This window comes from Epinephelus fuscoguttatus, linkage group LG15 (assembly GCF_011397635.1).
Source record: "Epinephelus fuscoguttatus linkage group LG15, E.fuscoguttatus.final_Chr_v1".
Classification (NCBI taxonomy): Eukaryota; Metazoa; Chordata; class Actinopteri; order Perciformes; family Serranidae; genus Epinephelus; species Epinephelus fuscoguttatus.
The window spans coordinates 5,118,355-5,141,644 of record NC_064766.1 but is presented as its reverse complement, the minus strand read 5'-3'; the positions used below and the strand labels follow the sequence as shown (position 1 = coordinate 5,141,644).

General features: G+C 41.0%; 1 protein-coding gene across 1 annotated transcript; it reads left to right on the top strand.

Moving 5' to 3' along the window:
* The first annotated feature begins 441 nt into the window (after positions 1–441).
* On the top strand, positions 442–17,540 carry ttpa (tocopherol (alpha) transfer protein). The gene is made up of 5 exons (XM_049598302.1): positions 442–744; positions 5,011–5,164; positions 8,104–8,297; positions 11,049–11,159; positions 11,344–17,540. Exons 1-5 carry the CDS (start codon positions 565–567, stop codon positions 11,590–11,592), a joined length of 888 nt encoding a protein of 295 aa, XP_049454259.1. The 5' UTR covers positions 442–564; the 3' UTR covers positions 11,593–17,540.
* The last annotated feature ends 5,750 nt before the right edge of the window (positions 17,541–23,290 follow it).

Below are 23,290 nucleotides of genomic sequence, written 5' to 3'. Positions count from 1 at the left end.
CCCATCATGGAGGAATGGGGAACTGTAAATAGCTGCATCTGTAAAAACAGTCAATTTACCATTCTTCTTCTAACAATCTACATCCTCAGTTCAGGGCTGGGTCAACAGCTCCGAATTTTCCCAAATTATTACAAAGATTGCATTACATTTTGCAAGTGTATCTTATTTTGCCAAACCCCTGAATATTTCAAAATATTCATTTGGCAGATTGTGATATATCAGTGCAGAGGCTGAGGTAGCTGCTAGTGACCAGCAGGGGGAGATGTTGGAGCAGTTGCACGTTGCTTCAGCACAAGAGTCCATCCTGCAGGTTTGACTGAATAGTTCACTCATAAATGTGTTGATAACATTTTAATATTACAAAATGATGGGGAAAAAAAGAATACTTTGGGGGAGAGCACTTTTTAACTGCATTTGCGCCAGCTGTGGTGCAAATGCACACACACACACACACACACACACACACGCGCGCGCGCCTCCTCCTATCTGTACAGCTCGTTTTCTTCCTCCTTTCCGTGAAAGGGGGAAGATCTTCAGTGAAATGCTGCCGGTCCTGGGTGCAACATGAGCGGGCCTCAGCCCAGTGAATTCCCGGACGACTGGGAGCAGCTCGAGCGGTGTGTGAGCGTCCTGAGGCGGAGAGCCCTGCAGGCCAGCGAGCTGTCCGCTGTCAGGACCTTCTCCGACCAGTTTCTCATCAAGTTTCTCCGGGCCAGAGACGGGGACGTGGAGCTCTCCCTGAAGGTACAGCATGGTCCGCTACAGGACGTATCACACAGTGAGAGACTCAGAGCACATGAGGGTGCAAGGGCTCATATCGAGTTTGTAAAATACAACTAAACTGGGACTTTACAAAAGTTTATGGAGGCTGTTCTTTGTACCTTCCACAGGGATTGCTGCAGTGTCTGTACATTATCATTACCGATCTCAAGAGGCAAAGTTATTATGCAAACAGTGAGTGTGTTAGTCCTACTCTTTAGGTGTATTTGAGCAGTGAGTGAGACATGTTTGGACGGTTTGGATTTATTGAAATAGGGTTCGGGTTGAATGTGTTCAATATCAGTGTTTACACTAATGGACTATTCCATGCCGCCGATCAAAATCAGTTATTATGACTTTCATTATTAATAGTAATTACTAATAATATTAATAGTAGTAGTAGTAATAAGCCTTAGCTGATTTTCACATGCAGCTGGTTTAAATTCAGTGTCAGAGCAGTTTAAACAGAGTAGTTAAAAGTGAGATGTTGAGATACATTTATCCAAAACCTTTGTACCACAGTTCAGGCAAATGATAGGCTATATTTACTACCCTGTTATATTATTTAACAGCTAGGCCTGTTTCAGCTTGAGATTTTTTTTTTAGATGAATCTACCCAATTTAATGCTGATTATAGTGATTATAATCAAATTACATTTTGTTAATATACATAGCTGTAGATTTCAGGTGCAGGGGCCTACTTTTGATACTTCAAATGGGCCTACGCTTTGCTATATTTACATGTGGCAGAGGTTTTCAAGACCACCCTGTGACTTTCTGGCTGAGCTCTGTCATTGAATTTGAATGAGATGGTTGTGTTTTTTTCAGAGTGTGGACACAGCCTTTAAAACTAAAAGACAGCTTTTTTTGAAGGACTTCTTGTATGTTCTTGGAATAATAAAATAAAATAAACCCTCATCAATGAATAACTACCGTAAAGTGTCAGTTCAGGCAAATTACTAACAAATTTCACAACTATAGTTGTCTAGCACTTGAACTAGCAAATGCAGATAGTTTCCATTTATGGCAAGACCAGAAGTATTATCTATCAAAGAAATAGTGAACACTGTTGACAGACATTTTGACATGTCAGGGTAGCAAAAGCACAGGTGTAAATGATAAAATGAATGTCGGCTGGATTTCAATGAGCTGCTTTAGTTTCAGGGTCTTTGTGTTGTGCATGCTGGTCCCCTGTTATGCTATGACGGCTTACTGCGACACTTGAATAAAACAGAGTCATCGTAGTTAGTAACACCTGGGCTTTTCCTGCTATGACAAGTCTAAATGTGTGCTGTCAAAATGCCTGTAAGACAACTAAAACACTAAATGCTATAGAGCCTAAAACTGTTCTTTGTACCAGGCTGTAAATATGTTTATTTCTGCTGTAAATTTGGGCATTTTAACATGAGGGACTATGGGGATTGACTGGGTCCTGGAGCCAGCCTCAAGTGGCCATTAGAGGAACTGCAATTTTATGGAATTCCACATTGGCTTCATTCTTCTGCGGCCAGAGATTGCTGCTTGGTTTGAATGCGTGAGCACATGATCCATGACCGTACATCGTCATAGCCAGACAATTAGACTGAATGTCGAGCAGACATTGACCTGTTTGCCGTGGTCATTTGAATAATCAGTCCCTCCAGGATCTCGAGGCAAAAAACACCTTGAATTTGCGGCCAATTTTGTAAAAAATTACGGCATCTTTATGTGATTGTTTTTTTGCGGGAAATTGCGGCAAATGACAAAAGGAGAAAAAAATGTGATTTTTATTTTTTAAACTACTACCTCCAAAAAAATAACTCATGTAATCACTTGTCATAATAATCATACTGAATTTTACAAAAATAGCTGCAAATGCTTTTATAGTTCTCTTCTTTAGTTTTATTGTATTAGTTTCAAAACAGGGACTCCATTAATGTTGCAAAAAATCCTGAGTGTATATTGTAGCTCTCAAACCAGACAATGTGACTGTAAAACAACATGTAAACTACATCTTCTGTAAACATAACATTTTAATGAATTCAACAGATATTGTATGCATTTAAACAGTGCAAGTTCTTATGTCAATACAGAGCGTTTCTCCACACTGCAATGCCATTAGTGCGATTTGATGACGCATATGATGATGTTTCAAATTATGTTGCAGGCTTGATGACTTCCAGTCAGCTGGAAAATGCAGAAAAATGTGGAAAAATCGTGGGACTTCTGAAAAATTGCAAGCCCCCGTAAATGTTGCAGACTTTAGTTGAATTTGCGTTAATTATTGCGATCGCCATTTTCTGGAGGGACTGAATAATAGCCTACAGGAAAAGGTGATTGTTGTTGTAATGGAGACAACCAAGCAGCAACTGCCGGGGCTGAAAATGAAGCCAACATGGAAGTGCCCAAAGCTGCAGTTCATCCAATGGCCACTTGAGGCTGGCTCCAAAATCAGTCAATTCCCATAGACCCCCATGTTAAAATGCACAACCTTACAGGGGAAATAAACATGTTTACAGCCTGGTACAAAGAACAGTTTTAGACTCAAAGCTATTGTGAATTTGCACTTGTTTAGTAACAAATATCAAAGATAGAGGCATAAATTAAACTAGTAAGTACATAGTGTAGCTGTGTATGTTTGTTAAGGCTTAAAGTTATGCATCATTAAGGGCGTGGACACTTTGAGTGACAGGCTGTCTGTGAGGCATCGCTATAGTCTATGAGTCAAAACCACCCCTTGCTCCTCCACTGCTCCACCCTCTTGTTCAAATATGGTCACTTCTGGCTCTAAAAATCCAAGATGGCAATGGCTGTAATGCTAAACTCCAGGCTTCAAAATGGGAGTCTACAAACCAATGAGTGACGTCATGATAGCTATGTCCATTATTTCAAACAGTCCGAGGTGACAAGACAGATAAGTGGGGCGGTCAACCAACACGCAATTAATGGCAACAAAAGAAACGGGGAAATGGCATGGTAATATTTTAAAAGTAATGGATTGCTTATTTAAAAACGTAATGTTATTACTCCACTGCGAAGCCACACCTCAGTGAGTGTGTGACTTGGCACAAGTGGAATCATACATCATACATTAATGCAGAAGTTAGCCAGCTACATTTCTGTTGCAAAGCAATGTTTTGCATAAAAATGGGTGTCATTCTGGCCATCCTGCTACACTGATTTGAGTGTGAATGTCCATTCTATTGTCATTCTATTTCTGTGGCCACAGCTACTGTGAATTTGCTCATGTTTATTAACAAATATAAAAGATAGAGACATAAATTGAACCAGTAAGTACATACTGTATTGTATTGTTGTTGCTGCATTATTACTAATGTATTTTTTAGGGCTGATTGTAAAATGACAATAGTGTTTTAAGTGAGCATGTTGAACCTGTCAGTGTAGGTCACACACAGATCTTGGCTCAAGAGGAAGACTTGGTTGCTTATTTTCATTTGAAAGCAGTTGGACCTCACCCAACTGGGCCTAAGCTCAGCAGTCTGTGCTGTGACTCGAATCACAGATACAAGTGACTCAAATTTGAACCACACAAATAGTTCTCTGAATTTGCTTTTCCTACAACCTCATATTCTTATTTCCTGTTTGATCTGCAGCAGCAGGAGCGTTTACAATGAGGGCTTGGCACAGATAACAGGACAGATAAAAGGTTAGCTATTAGACCAATTTATATTTGTCAACTCCTGCAAGCTTATAACACAATATTTTCTTTAATGCACCAGTGTTTCAACTGTATTAACGGGTGATGATAGATAGAGTAGAATCCTCTCTATTTCCTGATGTCCCTGAATGTTGCATTCAGGTCCTTTGGGGCAGTGGCCCCTAGGCTTTGGAATGCACTCCCCCTGGGTCTGAGATCTGCCCTGTCAGTAAATAGTTTCAAGGGTCAGTTAAAGACTCACCTGTACAGACTAGCTTTTGAGTGTTAGGCCGTATCCATTGTTTTATTTGCCGCTTTCTGTTGTTCTCTCAGATTGTCTACCTCATTTCCTCTGGTTTTGCAGTGCCATGTGATCATGTTCTATTGTTATTTTTATCTATTTATGTATTTTATGCTTCTACATGCACTGACCTTGCATTGCCATATGCCTGCGTGTATGTTTTTTCTAGAATTTTCAGTTGCACGTTTATTGTGACCGATTGAACTGTGGTCTTATTGTTTGCATTGTTAAGCACTCTGTGTAGGCGTACTATGAAGGGTGCTATATAAATAAAAGTTTACTTACTTACTTTACTTGCATGTGTCCTGTGCAGCTCTTACTGAACTACCAGCGGTGGCGAAGGGAGAGTCCTGAGATCAGCAAATGTCTGTCCCCCTCCTCGGTGCTTGGCCTCCTCAACACAACGTACCACACTGTCCTCCCACAGCGGGACCACACTGGCAGCAGGGTGCTCATCTACAGGATTGGTCAGTATACCAAGTATTGACAGAGTTCTGGTGGGATACCTTAAAACTTTTATTAAAAGCCTGGTCCAAATTAAACACCCAGTCCCTTTTACTAGCCCACTGTAGCTAAACATTTTGACAAATAAATGCCTGTCTCTATTAGTGAACTGGTCTAGTTCTTTGGATGTATAATACCAAGTTGTTGGCTACTTGGCTACTTCCTCTGAAGCTGTCCTAAAGTCAGAATATGTGTCCATTCCTCGATTACCCAGTGAGATGTTCAGATTTCTTTAGTCCATGAGTCAACACTGATCAAAAGAATCAAAAGGTTTTTTCCACAAAATCCAATCTAAGCTGTGAATATTGTTTTAATAGGATAAAGTGTTGTGTGGGTATGCCAGGTGCTGTAATCCTTGAAGGTGCGGACACACCAAACCGACACCAAAGAACTAGCGGCGATAAAAGCCGACTAACTTCACTTCACTCAGCTGCCCGACAAACCCGCTGCTTCTTCCCACTTTAACCTGAATAACAAACCAGGGCTCGGTGCTCCGCTTGGATCCAAATGGAGAGCCGGGGCTAGCTGGAAGGCTAGCGGAGGCTAACTGGCTGTGCTTCCCTCCGGTCACGCTGCGGCTAGTGCTCCGCTGGCCGCTCACAGCTAGCTCCAGTTTGTTATTCAGATTAAAGTGGGAGAGGCAGCGGATTTGTTGGGCAGCTGAGTGAAGTGGAGCCTGAGGAGGAAGCACCGGTTAGCCCTGGTTAGCCCTGGTTTCACTACAAGCAGATTCACTCGCTACAGGGGCGAGGAAATAAAACCTGAACAGCCAATCAGAGTGATCTCTCTCACTGACAAGCTCCGCCGCAGACGCCGAAGTGCCGACAGTGCGGGACACACCGCAAAAACTAGGACGACAGACGCTCACCGACGGCCCGACTTTGGTTATCGGCCGACCGTCAGCTTGGTGTGTCAGGGCCCTAAGTGCCATGTAACGAGTGTCATAACGCTCACTCTCTCTCTCTGTGATGCCCTTTCTGTTGGAGCTAGATCAGATGACTGATTTGTACTGATATTTTATTTTAAGTCTAATTTTTATAGTAATTTCAGTTTTTGGTTCATATAAACAATTTGATCATATTTCCTGTCTTTGCTGAGCAACAGTTTGGTGTGAAGGGCCTGTCACATATAGATGCCTGTCCCATATATGTCCTTATTGAGTTAAGTGATTTAAGCAAATAATAGCCCGGGCTATTAATTGAAGTTTTACAGTGGCTTATTCTTCTTTTTTGAGGTTTAACAGGTGCTGGCACTCCGGTTGCACCCTGCTTTCTTCTAGAGTTATTTAGTCATAGTCGGTGTAGTCTTGTCATCATGACTTTACTCTCTGCTGCATATTGTCTGTAAATTAAAAGCACAGACTCTTTGGTTTCAGAGTCTTTACATTCACAAAAAACAATCAGATCCTTCCCTATAATGTCATAAAGTTTGGTTGTCAAATTGCTTTTCTCAATTTGGTCATTGTTAATTCTTCTATTGTATCGCTTCCTCCACTTTTAAATTTTGTTGTAAAAAGAGGTCAAGTCAGTAAGAAAATGACTGTATTTCTCACTTGATTTAATATCTTAGTAAAGATTTTACTAATGAATTCATGGTCTTAGTTGCTAGTTTCAAGTGTTCTTCACAACAGTAGGATGTTTATTTTATAGATTATGATCTCATTTACAGAAAGAAAGATGACAAAGCAGGGTATGCTTCAAGGTGTGGCTACCTTGTGATTGACAAGTCACTACCACAGCGACCTGTTAACTAGGATAGAAGTGTAGCATTGCCTACCCTCCCCAGCTCCACCCTCTTGTCCAAATATGGTCATTTCTGGCTTGTAAAAAATAAGATGTTGGCAGCCAAAATACCAAACTCAAGGCTTCAAAACCATAGTCCACAAATCAATAGGGCTGCAACTAACTATTATTTTCATTGTCAATTAATCTGTTGATTATTTTCTCAAGTAATCGATTAGTTGTTTGGTTGTTTTGTTTTGGCCTGATTTATAGATCTTGGACTTTTTTTTCTCAAAAATTTACTCAAAATGATTAATCTATTATCAAATTAGTTGTCGATTAATTTATAGGAATAGTGTTTTGGATTTAGTGGTATCTAGCAGTGAGGATTGCAAATTGCAACCAGCCGAAACTTCTCCTGTGCACCAAGCATGAATTCACAGTTAGAATTCCATAAATGTTTATTGTTCAGTAGGTTTTTGCCAGGAGCTGTATTATCTGCAGAGGACTCTTCCAAAACAAACGGACTGGGCGATTAATACCAATGAAAAACTGCAATTTCATGTTGCAAGTCAGTGTTTCTCCAACGCTATTAAACGTGTCGCAGAGGGAGTTCTAACTATGGAAGCCGACGTGAAATGCGAGTGTCCCTATCTAGAGCCAGCCTTAGGTTTGTGCATTCTGGGCTACTGTAGAGCTATGGCAGTGCAACATGGTGATGTCTGGGAACAAGAACCCACTCCCTATGTAGACACAAACGGCTCATTCTAAGCTAACAAAAACACAACAATTCTTATTTTCAGGTGATTTTCCACCAAAGAAAACATATATATTGTACTCCATTTCTGCCAGTATATCCCCCTAACTCCTACACACTGGACCTTTAATAGTTGACGACTAATTTACTAATTGCTTAATCATTTCAGCTTTACAAACTAATGGGTGACATCACTGTGGCTACGTCCACTTCTTTTATACAGTCTATGGGAAAGAGACCCATGATTGTAACACTCTACCAGTCTTGAATGCCACAGACAACATTTGTAGCTGATGTACTAATGCCAGCCAGTGCGGTGAGTGTGTAGCTACTTACTGGTGCTTTACTTGACCTAGCCTGTTGACAATTTTAAAACCATGAAAAAACCAGTCCATGAAAGTACAGGAACATGTTTGTCTTGCAGGACAGTGGAACCCAAAAGACTGGTCAGCCTTCCAGGTATTCAGGGTCAGCCTGATGACATCAGAGATCATCTCCACGGAGACAGAGACACAGAGATGTGGTCTGAAGGTCATATTTGACCTGCAGGGGTGGAGTTTAGGCCACGCCCTGCAGATTAACCCTTCCCTCGCCAGAAAGATATCCTCTGTACTTTCGGTGAGCTCATGCTTCAGGTTATGTGCTACAAAGCTGGACACTTAACTCTTCATATTGTGCTATGCTTCATGTGGGTCCATCATAACATTTTGTTGCTATGCAGATGACACCCAACGCTAATCAAAAAATTTTTACCAAAAAAGGGAGAACTTGAGGTGTCATCTAAACGCATCTAACAGCATGTTGCAATTCAGGCAGGACATTTAGATCTTATCAGTGTAAATTTCCAGTTAAAACAACACACCATTTAAGAGTCACTTAAACTCATTATTTCTTTAAGACATACAGTGCCCTCCAAAAGTATTGGAACAGTGAGGCCAATTCCTTTATTTTTGTTGTAGACTGAAAATATTTGGGTTTGACATCAAATGGCTCTGATTGATTGTCCATCTTCTCTCAGATTCACAATTGCTTCTTTTTCACCCATAGACAGCTCTCTGGTTTTCATGTTGGTTCCACCTCTAAATGCAGTCTGCACAGGCAAAATCTATCGTACCCAATCTGAAACTGAGCTCAGACATTCAGTGCTATTTATTGTTTGAATAATCAATGTAATTGGGAGACACCTGGGCAACAAAACACATCTGTCAGTGACATGTTCCAATACTTTTGCTCTCATGAAAAATGGGTGGGTTCAAACAAAAGGTGCTATCTTCTAAGTTGTGTATCAGATCCAGATGTAAATACCTGGAAATAAAAGCCGAAATGTTGATCTCTTGTCTCATATTCATCTTTTGATGTCAAACCCAAATGTTTTCAGTCTACAACAAAAGTAAACGAATTGGACTCACTGTTCCAATACTTTTGGAGGGCACTGTAGTAGTTGTGTATGCATTTGCTTCAGAGTGGCTCAATTATTGTAATGTGTAGCTTTTAGCTCTGCCTAAATACTCTATTACACTATATCCTAACTGGATGCGAGCATCAGAGTATTGCGCCATATCACGTTACATCGGACACTCTCTGTCTGTGGATCTGTTAGCTGTGGCCTCAGAGTTGAGAAGCTGGGTGAGTACATTCTTCCTTATTATTCATATTCACAACAGTACTATCACAGGTAACTTATAGATATCGATGTTGTAGCTCCCATATTATATCATACCACCATGTCCGCTTTGTAAAACAAGCTAACTTGCTAGCATCCCACACACTTCTTACCAGAAACCTTCATCCTCCTGATGATCTCCCTCCAGCCAGATGCCAACTTATTGAGGTTTTTGTAGTAAAATAAGGGGGCATCATGTAGGTAACTCCTCATTTAAACCTTGTGAAACAGCTATTCCTCATCCATCGAGGCACTTCCAGCAAAAGCAACAGATTAAAAATAGAAACAGGGTGTCTGACAAAAGTTCAGCTCAAAGCGGCACGCTGTTTTGCGTTGCATCATGTCAAATTGCTCACAGATAGTTAGGACCATCCAGTAGAAATGCAATACAATACAATACAATACAACACAATGCAATCAAACTCATTTAGTCGCTGACGTACGCACACTCACTCGTGTCGCATCCAGTTAGGACACGGTATTAGACAGTGACAGGAAAGAAAGAAATGTTGAATGAAGAGTTTATCTTAACCGTGGCCTCAACCAATCAAAAGCAGGTGAAGGATCTGTCCTAGTAATTTTTAGTTAAAACAAACCTTTAAGGAAATGTGACCTTTTCCCGCAGCCTTATTCTTCCCAACATACACTATTACAACACTTATTATTATTAATTCTTTCCACCTTCTATAACCAGAAGCATTTCTGAGAAGCATAGAATCTTATTTACTGTAAACGAGAGTGATCCCTGTCTTCTTGCTGCAGGAAACACATGGAGACTGTGGCAGTAACAGCACACTCAGTTAATACAAAACCACTTCAGTGCTCCTTGTCATGCAAATGTGTTCATCTGACCTGTAGGGATGAACAGCATTTTTTCTTTCAGACTGGTTATGACGGTGAAGTCTGTAGCATATGATTGACATAATTTCTATACTCAGCAGTTAACTCAGTTAACTTTTTTTTACCTTTATGCAGAATGCCCTGTACTCATCAGTGGGAATATATGGATTGACCCATTTGTGGCTTGACCTTTTAGACATTTTTACATTGCTGTGCAGTTTCTTGCAACCCTTGCACCATAGCACAACTCTAATGGTGTGTTTACAGATAACGCAAAGCAAATTTTTGCCTCACTTTATTGCATGAATGTGACCACTGGAGTATTGTTGGAGTATTTCACAATTGGTGAATGTTGGTCCTGAACAGCAGTGCTAACAGATGTGTTAACTTACTTGGGAAGGTAGCTAATTGCTAACTTCTTCCGTCTCTGTACAGTACTGACATTGAGTCGTAGAGCTCTGGTTGCCTACAGACAGCAACAATAACTTTGTCCACCATTTGTGATTCTCAGTAACATCGGGAATCTCAACCAGATCTCAATGCTTACCAGCTTGAGATAGCATTCTCACTTAAGTTGAAAATTTACAACTTGTGCGAATATGCAAATGGGGCAAATTTTGCAGCATTCATGTCACCTGGTTTAAATGTGCATCTATGCGCGTCTTTGCTCCGATTCTGTATGTAAACATTTGTTTCCTGTTTGGTGTGAACATTAGAGTGATGTTTTGCAGGGTTTGACATGACCATGGTTTGACTGATTGTTTGCTGGACCTACATTGCTTTATAGACCTGTTTGGCTGACCAAGTAGTCAGCTTGTTCAGTTTGTTTTACAGCTGTCTTTATTTGTGTGTGTTTGCATGTTCAGGACTCTTTCCCACTGAAAGTTAGAGGAATCCATCTGGTTAATGAGCCGATGCTCTTCCGGCCAGTCTTCACCATGATTCGTCCATTCCTGCCAGAGAAGATCAAACAGAGGGTGAGCAGCCTGTTAATCACTCTGATCACACTAACCTCTTGTCTTTTATTCAAAGTGGAAATTCTTGAAGAAAGACACTTTATGAATGAGGATCAATTTGCAGCCTTGCAGGACTTAATTGAAAACACAGCAAACAAGCTTTGAACATACTTTTAAAACCCAGTTCCCTCTCTCCTAATTGTAGATCCACATGCACGGTGCTGATTTTCAAGATACTTTAAGCGACTTCTTCTCAGCGCCCGTCCTGCCTCCAGAATATGGAGGGGAGGGGTCTAGCATAGAGGAGGTGTGTCAGGACTGGACCAATCAGCTGCTTGAATCAGAGGAGCTCCTGCAGCAGATTGCGAATCACCCAACAGGTGACATCACTGTTACTCCTGAGGACTCCTTGATCTCAGAGGAAGTGCAGACTGAGCAACTCTCTGAGGGATGATGTTTGGAATGTTCACATATACGCACTGCTGTTTTTAAGTGTGGATGAAAACACACGCACACACACACTGACAGCCATTTTTGAGGCCCTAACTCTTGAAGTTGTTAACTGCATCAAGAGAGATGTCAGTGCTTTAAAACTTTTCAGCACTTGTCTATCTGGTTGACTTTGTGTTTACATGTGTCAGCTGTCTTGTGGTTACATTGCTCCTTGAAATCTGAATGAAGGCAGAAGTTACATCCTCTATTTTAAATATGTTTTCTTTCCAAGAGTGACATGAAGATAATGATGTCAATCTCATGTCTGTATTCTAAGTACTGAGTCTGAAGGTGTGTCTTAAGTCGCATACTTCCGTCAGTATACTTCCATGTACTACACTATGTACTTCTTGCATGGTGTACTAATTTCAACAAGGTAGTGTTGTCTCAAATCACACACTGCTGTTTTACACTTACCTGAAGTGACAACGGCCCTTCTTCTTTGTCTTGTTTTTTAAACGGTTAATTGCAAACTGATGGTGGAGCATTATTGCCAACATTTGACATTTGACCTATTGGCTTCTATTCAACAACAGTACTGGTAATTAGTAGGGCTTATGTATATATATATATATATATATATATATATATATATATTAGGCTGTATATCGATACACAATATATATCTTGATATTTTTAAATCTCCTTGAGCACTTCATCAATACTAGGACTGGGAGGCAAAATCTAACATAACAATATTTCTGACCAAATACCCTCTCTGATGTGACAAAATATGGTGATGATTATTGTTTTTTTGTCAGAAAATATTAACACAATTGAGATTTCTGATCAGTAATCTTCAATAATGTGGATATAACAACTGAGTGTGTTAAGGCAAACATTAAAACAAATAGAATAGTCTGGTAAGTTAATATATGTGCATCATTTTGCTGTAACGCAATCACCATTTATGCCATATCACAATACATTGACATCCAAATCTAAGACAATATATAGTCCCATATCTGGATAACGCTATAATATCTTTATATTGCCCAGCCCTAGTTCTTAGTGCAAAAAACACGTACATGTTCACTCTAGCTAGCTAGATAGCAACTGTTAAGGGTGAGAGGTGTTCATCACTCCACACTCAACTTTTAGACTGTTTTCAGTGCACCAGTAGCACACTGCATTTTCCCATACTATGAAGTGTGAACACACTTAGGACACTTGTGTACTCAAAATATTAAGTGTTTAGTACAGAAGTATGCGATTTGAGACACACTGTGAGTCAGTTTGGAGTTAGCCTAGCTTAGGAGGAAACAGCTACATGGCTGTGTAAGTAAAAAAAAAAGGGGAAAAAAAGGCTTACTAACTGTCTCATGTATTTGCACCTGTACACAAAAAGAAATGTAAACACAACAATGTATGAGTTTTGTGGAAGTTGGGAGATGAGTTGCACAGAAGTGCTGGGCGTTATTCATCAAGAAATAGTTGCAGTACATAACGCCCCCTAATGGCCAAGACACATCGAACAAACATCAGAACTAGAGGCGATAAAAGCTATCTGTTGCGTTGCTACAGCCGACGGCAAACTAGCCTGCGTGAGAAGAAATAATACTCCACACCAGCACACCATGGTAGTCTGTATTCCTTATTCAAAGAGGGAAACCGGAAGACTGACAGGACAGATTAAAGATGCTAGTTGGACAGGCAGCACAATAACAACACAACCCAGTGCTGAAAGAACAGAGCAAATGTACCACTGAACAATAACGCAGACAATTACAATTTTTTTGTTTGAAAGAGCTCAGTGGCTAAAGAAATAATCTTACCCAATATAACAAGTTTGTTTTAATATCAGCCCTTTTTTGACTTTAGTTGTGTTTTTGCTTTCCTCACTTCCATTTCTCTTTTCATGCATTGAGCTGAACTGCCAATCAGTGATTTCATTCATCAACAGTTTTCACTGTCGCTGACGTCGATTCAACATGCTGAATCGGTTGAAAAAAGCAGATAAGGGCTGACTAGTGTTAGTGGTGCAGGACACATGGCAAAGGCCGGGGCGAGAGTCATTCACCGACGGCCCAACATTGACAGATGGCTGAATGCTGGCTTGGTTTATCAGGTCCCTAAAACCACAAATTGTTGTTTTTACATTTCTGTTCATTTACAGGTGAAACAAACAACATACAATGTTGTGAATAAGGAATCATCAGAGGTGGACATGTTTGTACTTTGAAAAGAGTCAAGCTCTTGGTTACCCTCCAGTTTTTACCCTACGCTAGGCTAACCCATGGATGTATAAAGAGAATAACAGCATTGGAGGTGGGGCCCCTTTCATTCCAATGAAAGTTGCTCATGGGCATGAAGCTGAAATTCAGGTAGTTCGACTTCCTGGGTATAAAGTTACCTGGAAAGTAGAAGTCCCTGGATTACCTTGATGGGCCCACAGAGTAGGCGCACTAAAGACCTTGCAGGCCAAGCAGCTAAGTTCCAGTTTAGCCTTCCCCTAATTTGAACAGGAACAAAATGATTTAATCATGTGGCTCTTCGAGACTTTACAAATGTTATCGGACTGAATGGGTCAAATCCCATCAGTGAAAGGAGTCATTTCATGGGGACTGTGATGGTCAAAAAATATATTCACTGATTTATAGATGTCTCTTCCACAGTGTAAATCTGTAGGGGAAAAGAAAGTCTTTTTGACAGGGCTGGAAGTTGAGGTCACACAGTTTAGACATTGTGTCAAATTTGTTTTTAAAGTCTGGCACACTTTCTTGGGGTTTGGGCTAACCACATCCTGATTCCATTTCTGTACGTAAAGCCCAGTTCAGACCAAAGATTCGCAACGAGATGAGTTGAAACAGGCAACTGTTTGCAATGGGTCTTTTTGCAACGCTCTAAAAACCTGCCCGTTCACACCATTGCAGCTAGATGAGATGTTGTATCATCTCTATGCAACAACTCTCTGTATTTCCATTCTGATTTCCAACTTTTCAGGCTTATTCTGTGGCTGAACATAATTTGTAGCTTCTTAAAATATGAATGAGGATAGTGGGAGAGAGATACTGGCTACAGTTGCATTTGTAGGAGTGATGAAATGGCAAAAAAGGAACAAAACAAGCATCAGATGGGCTGTATTCATGATCAGTACGCCACAATGATATAAATAACAGCGGTAATTAATCAGTCCATTAAAATGTGTGTGCCTGAGGTGCATAAGCATATACAGCGAGCAGCACTGGCACACGTTGAGGACAGAAACAGAGAGCTTAGCAGGGATGGAGCACCTGCTGCAGTAAGTGCAATTTTGCGTCTGCGGTCATTTTGATTTGACCAGCTGATTTCAGTACAAAGCGATTGGCTGTAGAAACAGGCGACATGCTTTTTGTTTTAAAACCAGGTGCCGGAGATTTGACCAGCTGAGTTGGAGGAGACACCATCAGCCAACTTGAGTCCTATTCAGACCGGCCACTTCACACCGCTGTAACTTATCTCTGCAACATTTGTTATTGTGTTTCGTTGTGAATCAGTGGTCTGAACTGGGCGTTAAACACAACATATAACTGTTATCAATCTGCTCATCAAAAGCAAACAAGTATATTTTTCCCACAATGTTGAAGTTTTTATATGTGATTAATACATTTTTAATTCATGTTTAAGAATTTTGCTAGTATCTGCTAGCTGCTCAGTGTTGACAGTTTTGTTCCTTTATTTGAGCCAACTCTTTTGCAGCTGCTAAGTGTTATGGAGTACAAACTGGATCTAAAGGTTCAACAGTTTACTGTGTCAACAAACCTACCTTATCAGATCTTTCACTTTTACGGGAATGTTGCTGGATGTTACTGTATGGACAAGTTTTTTTTTCAGGGATTGCTCCAGTTTAGTTCTTCTACAGTTTAATATTAATAACCAACAGCCAATTCTCCAGTGGAGCTCAGGGATGAATTGCTATGAGGAGGTTTGTGCCACAGCTGCAGGACACCAACCTTCAACCAGAGGACCAAGAAACAAACTTTCTGTAAAATCCTGTGAACTCAACTTAAGTGCTACTGTGAGAGTTTGATGCTTTGCAAAAAATTCCTGGAGGCTGAATGGTTTCCACAATAGTGTGTTTTCATGTTGCTGTGGACAGAAGCTCTACAGACGAACATGAACCTTGACTTCCTTCTAACTCATCACTCCTTCCACACATTCGTCTTATCAGCCAGTCAAATCAATCCATCCAGTGCTCTATTTGTTCATGGCTGATCATTTTAACTTTGGTCTGTCAGTTCAATTCAAACCTTATTTCAGACTCACAAGAGGGTCGATAACAGCTTAACAGTTTAAAAGTTTACATGTTTTCTTTGTATTTATGACAAGAAACCTTTGACTATATTATGTACTTATGCCATATACCCAGGTATTGTAAAACATGTGAACTTGCTGTTCACACTGAGTTTCTAATTATTTTTATCTATTGTTGGAAAACTAAGAATAGGTTCATAATAACAGATTTATGCTATTTACTTCACCCTTTAAAGGAGCTCTATACAACACTCAGAGCATTAATGTAGCATCAAACCAGTATTTGCTATGTAAAGCTAAAGTGAAGTCATGGTGTCCTCAGCAGAGAGTGAAGTCATGCTCCCTCTGTGTGTGTTGTAATCTGAGCTTCTCTGTTCTTTGCTGTGGTACGTGGTCTGGCTGTGCATGCATGGTAGTGCATTTGAGTCCCTGTGTGTGTATCCTGCTGGCTAGCTAATCGTCGCCCCTCTGTGAGGAACACATACAGCGGTTACCGCTGATGTCAGGACACTATGCTTCTGGTGGACGCCACACTATGGGCAGCACCCACCCTCCAGTTCCCCTCCACGTAAACAGTCAGTACGTTTATATGACATTAGAGAAAATCGATATATTGTGTTAGCCAGACTAAAACCGGACTTTTTATATACATGTAAACATGTTGGTCCGACTGATATCTTACTAAATCGAATACCCAGATAATGTGATCGGGAGTCAAATTACTCCTACATGTACACACTCATCAGACTGTAACTGGTTGAGGCGATCTGCACATGCTCCACAGCTTCCACCTTGGGCTTTGACCTGGAAGTCAGATACCTTTAAATGCATAACAGAGGAAGAAGCCAGTAACAACACAGTAAAATCTACATCCAGAGCTGTGCATTTTTGGATGGACGAGGAGACAGAGTTTATGCTGTATCAGTTGAAAGAGTTAAATATTTTTTTGAAAAATAGATGGGAGAAAAACATGGAATGGAGATTGTTTGATCTTTGATGTAATAGGTCAACCAAAAAAAGTGCAGTACTAACAAGCTGAAAGGGGGCATATCGCAACCTATCATAGCAGAGTCAGACATACTTCGGTCAATAAATCGATTCCCCTCCCGTGCTTGTATACTGGGACAAGGACAGTAGTCCAATTAAATGGCCTAGTGGAGTTTGAACTGTTGCTCCACTTAAATGTGCATGTAAACATACTGACTGTTAGTTCTGTCAATACAGGTGCCATTGTTAGTGCTGTAAACACTGTTAGCATCATCAGCTAGCTGCTGGCATAGCCACTTCCATGTTGACAGTCATGTGGTGACAACCTCCGAATCATAAATATGCTCTGAATATCATAAAGATCTCCTTTTAAAAAATAAGAATGAATGTATCTCTTAGCCGCTTGGGCCTTTCTGAGCATATCCAATGATATTGACTCTACAATTACATAAAGGTAAAAAACAAACACAAAAGCTCAACTTATGAGCTCATGTGGTAACACACCTTTAACTGTTTATACCAATTTGACATATACAATATGATTGTAGTTATTTTTAAATCAGAAAGATTTTATTAATATTTCCTGTATTCCTATATGTCTGGTAATGAGTAGACAGGACATATTTGTGCAATGGGTCAATGAACTGAAGGTTTTCAAAATGTTGGAAATAAAAGGTATGTAGCAAAACATCTGTGCGCAGGCTCTAATTCATTTTCTTTAGTGTTTTAAGTTAAGGAGTTGGTACATGATGGAGAATACTGTTTCAGGCAGAAACTACAGCTGAGGCACATTTCAGCTCAACAGCACTGTGAGAGCAACAGAATGCGTCATTCAGTAACAAACCTTCTTGGGTAGATGTGTCATACATATCCACTGCTAACATGTTAACGTATTAGCTGATTTTATTAAAGGACTGATCAACATGTCGATGCAAAAGAGATGATAAAACTGGGTGAGTTTGTCAAGGGACTGATAGTAGATATTTAATCTCAGAAAGCAGTGGACAGTGAAAAGGGATCGAGTACAGTGTAAAACAGGGGCATAGACAATGCAGGCGGTGCGGTTGCACCGGGTCCAATGAGGTGTGGGGACCCATAAAAAGAATGGACCTTCCAGCAACATGACCTCTTGCCTGTATGTAAATTTTAATTTAAATTTTGTAGAAAAAACAACTAAATCTGACCTGTTGGTCAAAAAATGAAAATACTGTGCAGGTGCTTTTTTAACCAAATGAAACAGGAACTGGACACAAATACATGAACATAAACTTCACAGAATATCACAGTAAGACTGACTGAGACCATTATGGCTGCATACTTTTGCTAAGTACATTCTGACAATACTTTCATGCTTTTATGCTAACCAGTGCAGTGCCCCTTCAAAACCTGCCTGTTCAGAACAGGAACTATCATTGCTTGACTTGTGGTGTTGCTGCTCGCGGCTTTCTCAAGAACCCTCATGCAAACAACTTCACACTCAGCACTGCACTTCCTTGGTTCCTGAGCAACACTCCTGGACCCAGACAGCTATAAAATTAGATTAGATTAGATAAAAATTCATCATGTTGCTATTTTCATCCATTGTACCCCACAATAACTTACAAAAGACTACCAAAGCACTTCAAAAATTTGCAACTCAGTGGTATACTACTAACCTACTGTGTTCCTCTACTTCAGAGGAAAACATTATACTACAACATTTACCTTACAGAGTCATGTTACTGGTTACACTGCAGGTTCAGATTTTACTCACAACATATAACAACTACAATATGATGTTTTATTATTTATAAACTATTCAGCAATATATTAAAATTGAAAGCTTCACCTTGAACAGATGTTAAGTAAATTTGAATAAATTGTGCCGTCATCGCATTATTTTCCTCCTGCCCCCGGCTTCATTCATCCCTGAGCACGTGGATTACATTACATACACCTGTATGATGTAAAAAAGAAAACTAGAAGAAACACTTAGAAACACTTAACATCATGTACAGCCAACGATTTAGTTTAATGGTATGAGGGCCAGTGAATAATTTTAGAGTTGACAAAACTGTTAAATTAATTTAAAAAAAAAAAAAAAAGAAAAATCAGACTAATATTAGGACTTAATTCAGTTTTTCTGTTATTTAATTTTAAAATATTAGGCACATAAAAACGATTTTCTAAAAGTGAAGTTAATATTTGGTGACACTACACTGTATAAGAGTGAATTTTATTGAATATCTCTCTTTTCGGTACTGCACTTCATAGATGGTCCCTGTTCACTCTGCTGCTCACAGGCTGCACACACGCAGTACAGCAACATTGTTGTTGTCTCAGCTGGAAAGAAGCGTAGTTTGTGTTTCATCAGTGTTTCGCTTCTGAATGAATGATCCAGGAGTTCAAATGTGAAAACCTTTCCAACTTAAATGTACTGGTTTAGTCAGGCAGCTGCTCTTCCCTCTTCTCAGTACTGTGCACTGACATTGGAATCTTTTAGTGGCACGGAGTACTGGACTGTACTGGCCTTATTTTTTCCCTGGTTATAAATTAACATGGCAAAAAAACAAATAAAGATCTACTTGTAGTCAGAAACACCGAATATACATGGTGAGACATGTCATGCTTGATTTACAGTTTGCTCTCCTCATAGCCCTGACGCCCCATCCCCACCACTGCACATAGAGTGCTATTCACTTGTTTATTCAAATTTTATAGTATTGAACGTGTTGCGTGGCCAAATTGCACCAAATTCAAAAAGGCACAATCTTGGGTCCCCAGCAATGCACTCAGCAAGTGTAAAGTGGATTGGATAAACGAATCTTGTGATATACAAAGGGCACACCGAAAGAAAGATAGACAGAGATCCCTTGCCTCATACTTAGATGTAAGATTTTGAATACCAGACTTCTATTCATAACAGGGTGTTTCTAAATTGAAATATAGCTACTTTAACTTAAAGTTCCAGTGGGAAGGATTTAGTGATGAGGTTGCAGATTGCAACCAACTAAAATCCTCCTGTGTGCCAAGTGTGTAGGAGAACTACTTGGCTGACACAAAAATGCAAATGCCTTATCTAGAGCTAGTGTTTGGTTAGTCCATTCTGGGCTACTGTAGAAACAACATGGCGGACTCCATGGAAGAGGACCGTGGATGTAAAAGGAGAACTGGAGGAGGAGGGCCCCCGTTAATTCCTGTGAAAGTTTCTCAGTGGCGCACGAAGCCAAAAAAGTTAAACTGACAATTACCGGATGATCGGCACTGCTTCTGAACTGTGTGGCCCTTAGAGCAGACGCACTAAAACCTTCCACTGGCTGAGACAGCTACTTCCAGTTTAGCACTCTGCTAAGCTGAATGGGGATAGACTGATGCTATCTTGACTTTCCAGTTATTTGAAACACCTAGATGGTGAGGCTTGTACACATCATCAGTGATGAACCTGGGGTCATAGAGTGTTTTGGATCTTTGATGATCAGACATTCTCACCTGGGCAACCTAGCTGGGAGTGATCAGTCTCCAGCTTGTGTCCAAGCAGCGTGGAACACCATGGATCTGCTCTCTTGATTCACAGCCACCTTGAGACTTTTCCTGCTGCCTCACTGATGTTTCTGGTGGCTTTCCTCTCCTGCAACCCTCTGATGCCAAGGAGCCTGAGTGCCCAGCACACAGATTGCCCTGGGAAACCCCTGCAGCCCACCTCGATTGGCTCACAGTGACCAACCACTCACTCTACAGGCCTCTGACAGCACAAGGTATTTGGCCTTCTTTCGCTCATAAGCCTCCTCCATCCGGTCTTCCCAGGGGACTGTACGTTCCAGCAGCACTACTTGCTTTGTGGAATCAGATGTTAAGACCTATCCTGGCCTGAGTGACGTCCTTGCAGTATGCTTTGGAAATTTAAGCTGCTTCCTACAGTCCACTTTCTTGCCAGTCGCAAGCCAAGGCTAGCAGCCCAGTTGAGACCTTGCACTCTGCCTGAGGTTTCTCCCCTGCTCTGACAAAGGTGATGTTGTGCCTTGCTGAGAGCTGATGTTTGCTCTGCTGGATTCCAGTGCAGATGATGTCAGCCATTGCCTTCAGCATCTGGTCATGGCGCCAAGTGTACCTCCTCAATCCCAAGGCTTTAGGGGCAGCAGCTCAGGATGTGCTCTGGGGAACCTTTTGCTGGGCACGGTGGACATGCTGGGATTACGCTAGCCCCCAGCAATGTGGGTTGGACGGGCTTGGGAGGACACCATACACTGACTGGATCAGAAACTTGAGTCTTCCTAGTTCTTACCACCCTCTTGCTGCCACTTTCCTGCTGCAGCATTCCCCCTCCACCTCTGCATGGATTTCCCCCTGAACCAGCTGCTTCCCTCTCTTCTCTGGGCTTTATCGCACCGTGGTCTTGTGTGGCTACCAAGACCAGCTTGCCCAACTGCAACTGATCCTACCAGGACATCATGTCTCAGCCTCACTTCTGCCTGTTTGACTGCTTCCTGTGCTTCCTGCCACCTTCTCCCTTCTTCCGTGATGCCTGCGGAGGAGACTCTGGTGTCAGATGAGTCTCTGTAAAGAAACACCTCCCTGGCTCTGGTGACTTTGAACTCCTCTGTCAGGCTAGAGAAGGGAAGCTGCAGCTTGTTGGAGTGTCCATAAAGGGCAATGCTGCTTAGACTCTTTGGCAGGCCCAGCCACCAGTGCAGGAAGTGACTGGCATTTCTTTAGAAGGCCTCCACAATGGAAATTGGAACTTTGTACATCAACAGTGGCCACAGCAGTCTTGGCGGGATACCATGCTGATATATCCATGCCTTGAATTTCCCTGGGAGACCTGACTTATCCACTGCTGATAGACAGGTTTTCAGGTCCGTGGGTGTTTACTGAACTGCTACATTGTTTTTCAGGGTGCTGCATAAGATCTTTCCCAGGCTCCTAAAGGGCTTCTTTGACACCGATGGAATAAGAATTCCATCCAAATTGAAGCGCTGGGCACTGGCTCTGTGTGTTGCTCCACTTGCTTCCTCTTTGTGAAGCACATCTTGGTCTGGTGGATCCTCAGACCTCTCAAGTTCTTACAGATCTTGCCGCAAAAACAGGTTGTTCTTGTTGTCCATTGCTCATGTCTTGTGCCCAGAAATCCATCAGTATGCGGTAACCGGCTAGGCCAGTCGTAAGATAGTTATCTGAAACACCTAGATGGTGTGGCTTGGACACATCATCAGTGATGAACCCAGGGTCATGGGGTGTTTCTAAATGTTATCAAATCAAATGGATCAATTCTGATAGTAAAATGAATCATTTTTGCGCGGGTTGTGACGTTAAAAAAATGTATCCACTGATTTAAAGACGTCTCCTTTGCCATGTGCCATGTCTATGGGTAAAAGTATTTTTGGGCCACATGGCATCACGAGACGGTGTAATCCACTGTTTGGCCACTACAACAATTGGCTTCAAAGCTTGATGCACTTCCTAGGGTCCTGCTTAGTATGTAGATGTGAACGGCTTATTCTAAGGGAACAAAAAGACATTATTTATTAGTTTTAGGTGATTATGAACTAAAGAAAACTTGGTCATGAATATTATATCCCATTTTTTGGCAATAGATGCCCCTTATTCCTACATACTGGACATTTTTAAGTAAAATATCTCAATACATCTATGATTAATATTAACTCATTTGTACAAAAGACTAACTCAGTAATGTAGCTTTATTGAGCTCTAAGGTTTACTTTCATGACCTTGCATGTTTTCTTTCAGTCTTACTGTCTTCCTCCTCTCTCTCTGTCTCTCTCTGTGTTCTGTCACTGCACAGACCTTTGATCAGTGTTAGCAGCTCAGTAAACATGTCTATCAGGCCTGCTCTGTCTGGTAAACATTGTCTACCCTCCAACAGTGCAAAACACAAATGCCTGGGATCCGTCTACAATGTTATTACAACCATAGTTCACTGTTGGCATGATAAAAAGAAGTAGGCCTACACAGTATAAGGCTTTCTCCTCCACTGTTTATTCTCTACACATTATTAGAGATCTCAGATCGAAATCAAATAAATATGTCCTTGTTTTGTACAGATTGCAAGCCATGTACTTTAGATATTGTAAGTTGTCATGACCTCCCCTCTGTGCCCTGGCTGTTGTCAAGTCAGTTTGTGCAGATAGTAGTTTACTGGGTTCTGTCTAAACCCTGCTAACATTGGGACAACAGAAAATTAAGCTAATTTTTGATGCGCAGTATGAGGTTCACGGATAAAGGCTGGGCTATAGTGCTTGATCCATTAGGCAGCCCCATCACCAGAAGAAAATGGTGCCACTGTACATTTCTGCAAACCACAAATATGTTACATTTGTAAGTTTCATACGTACCATATCAACATCTCTAAAGTGGCATTGTATATGAGCTGACGTTGTCATTAGGAGGTGGAGGAGGAGGTGGTGGATGGCATGACATCTAGACGAGACACCTGCCAAGCTGCT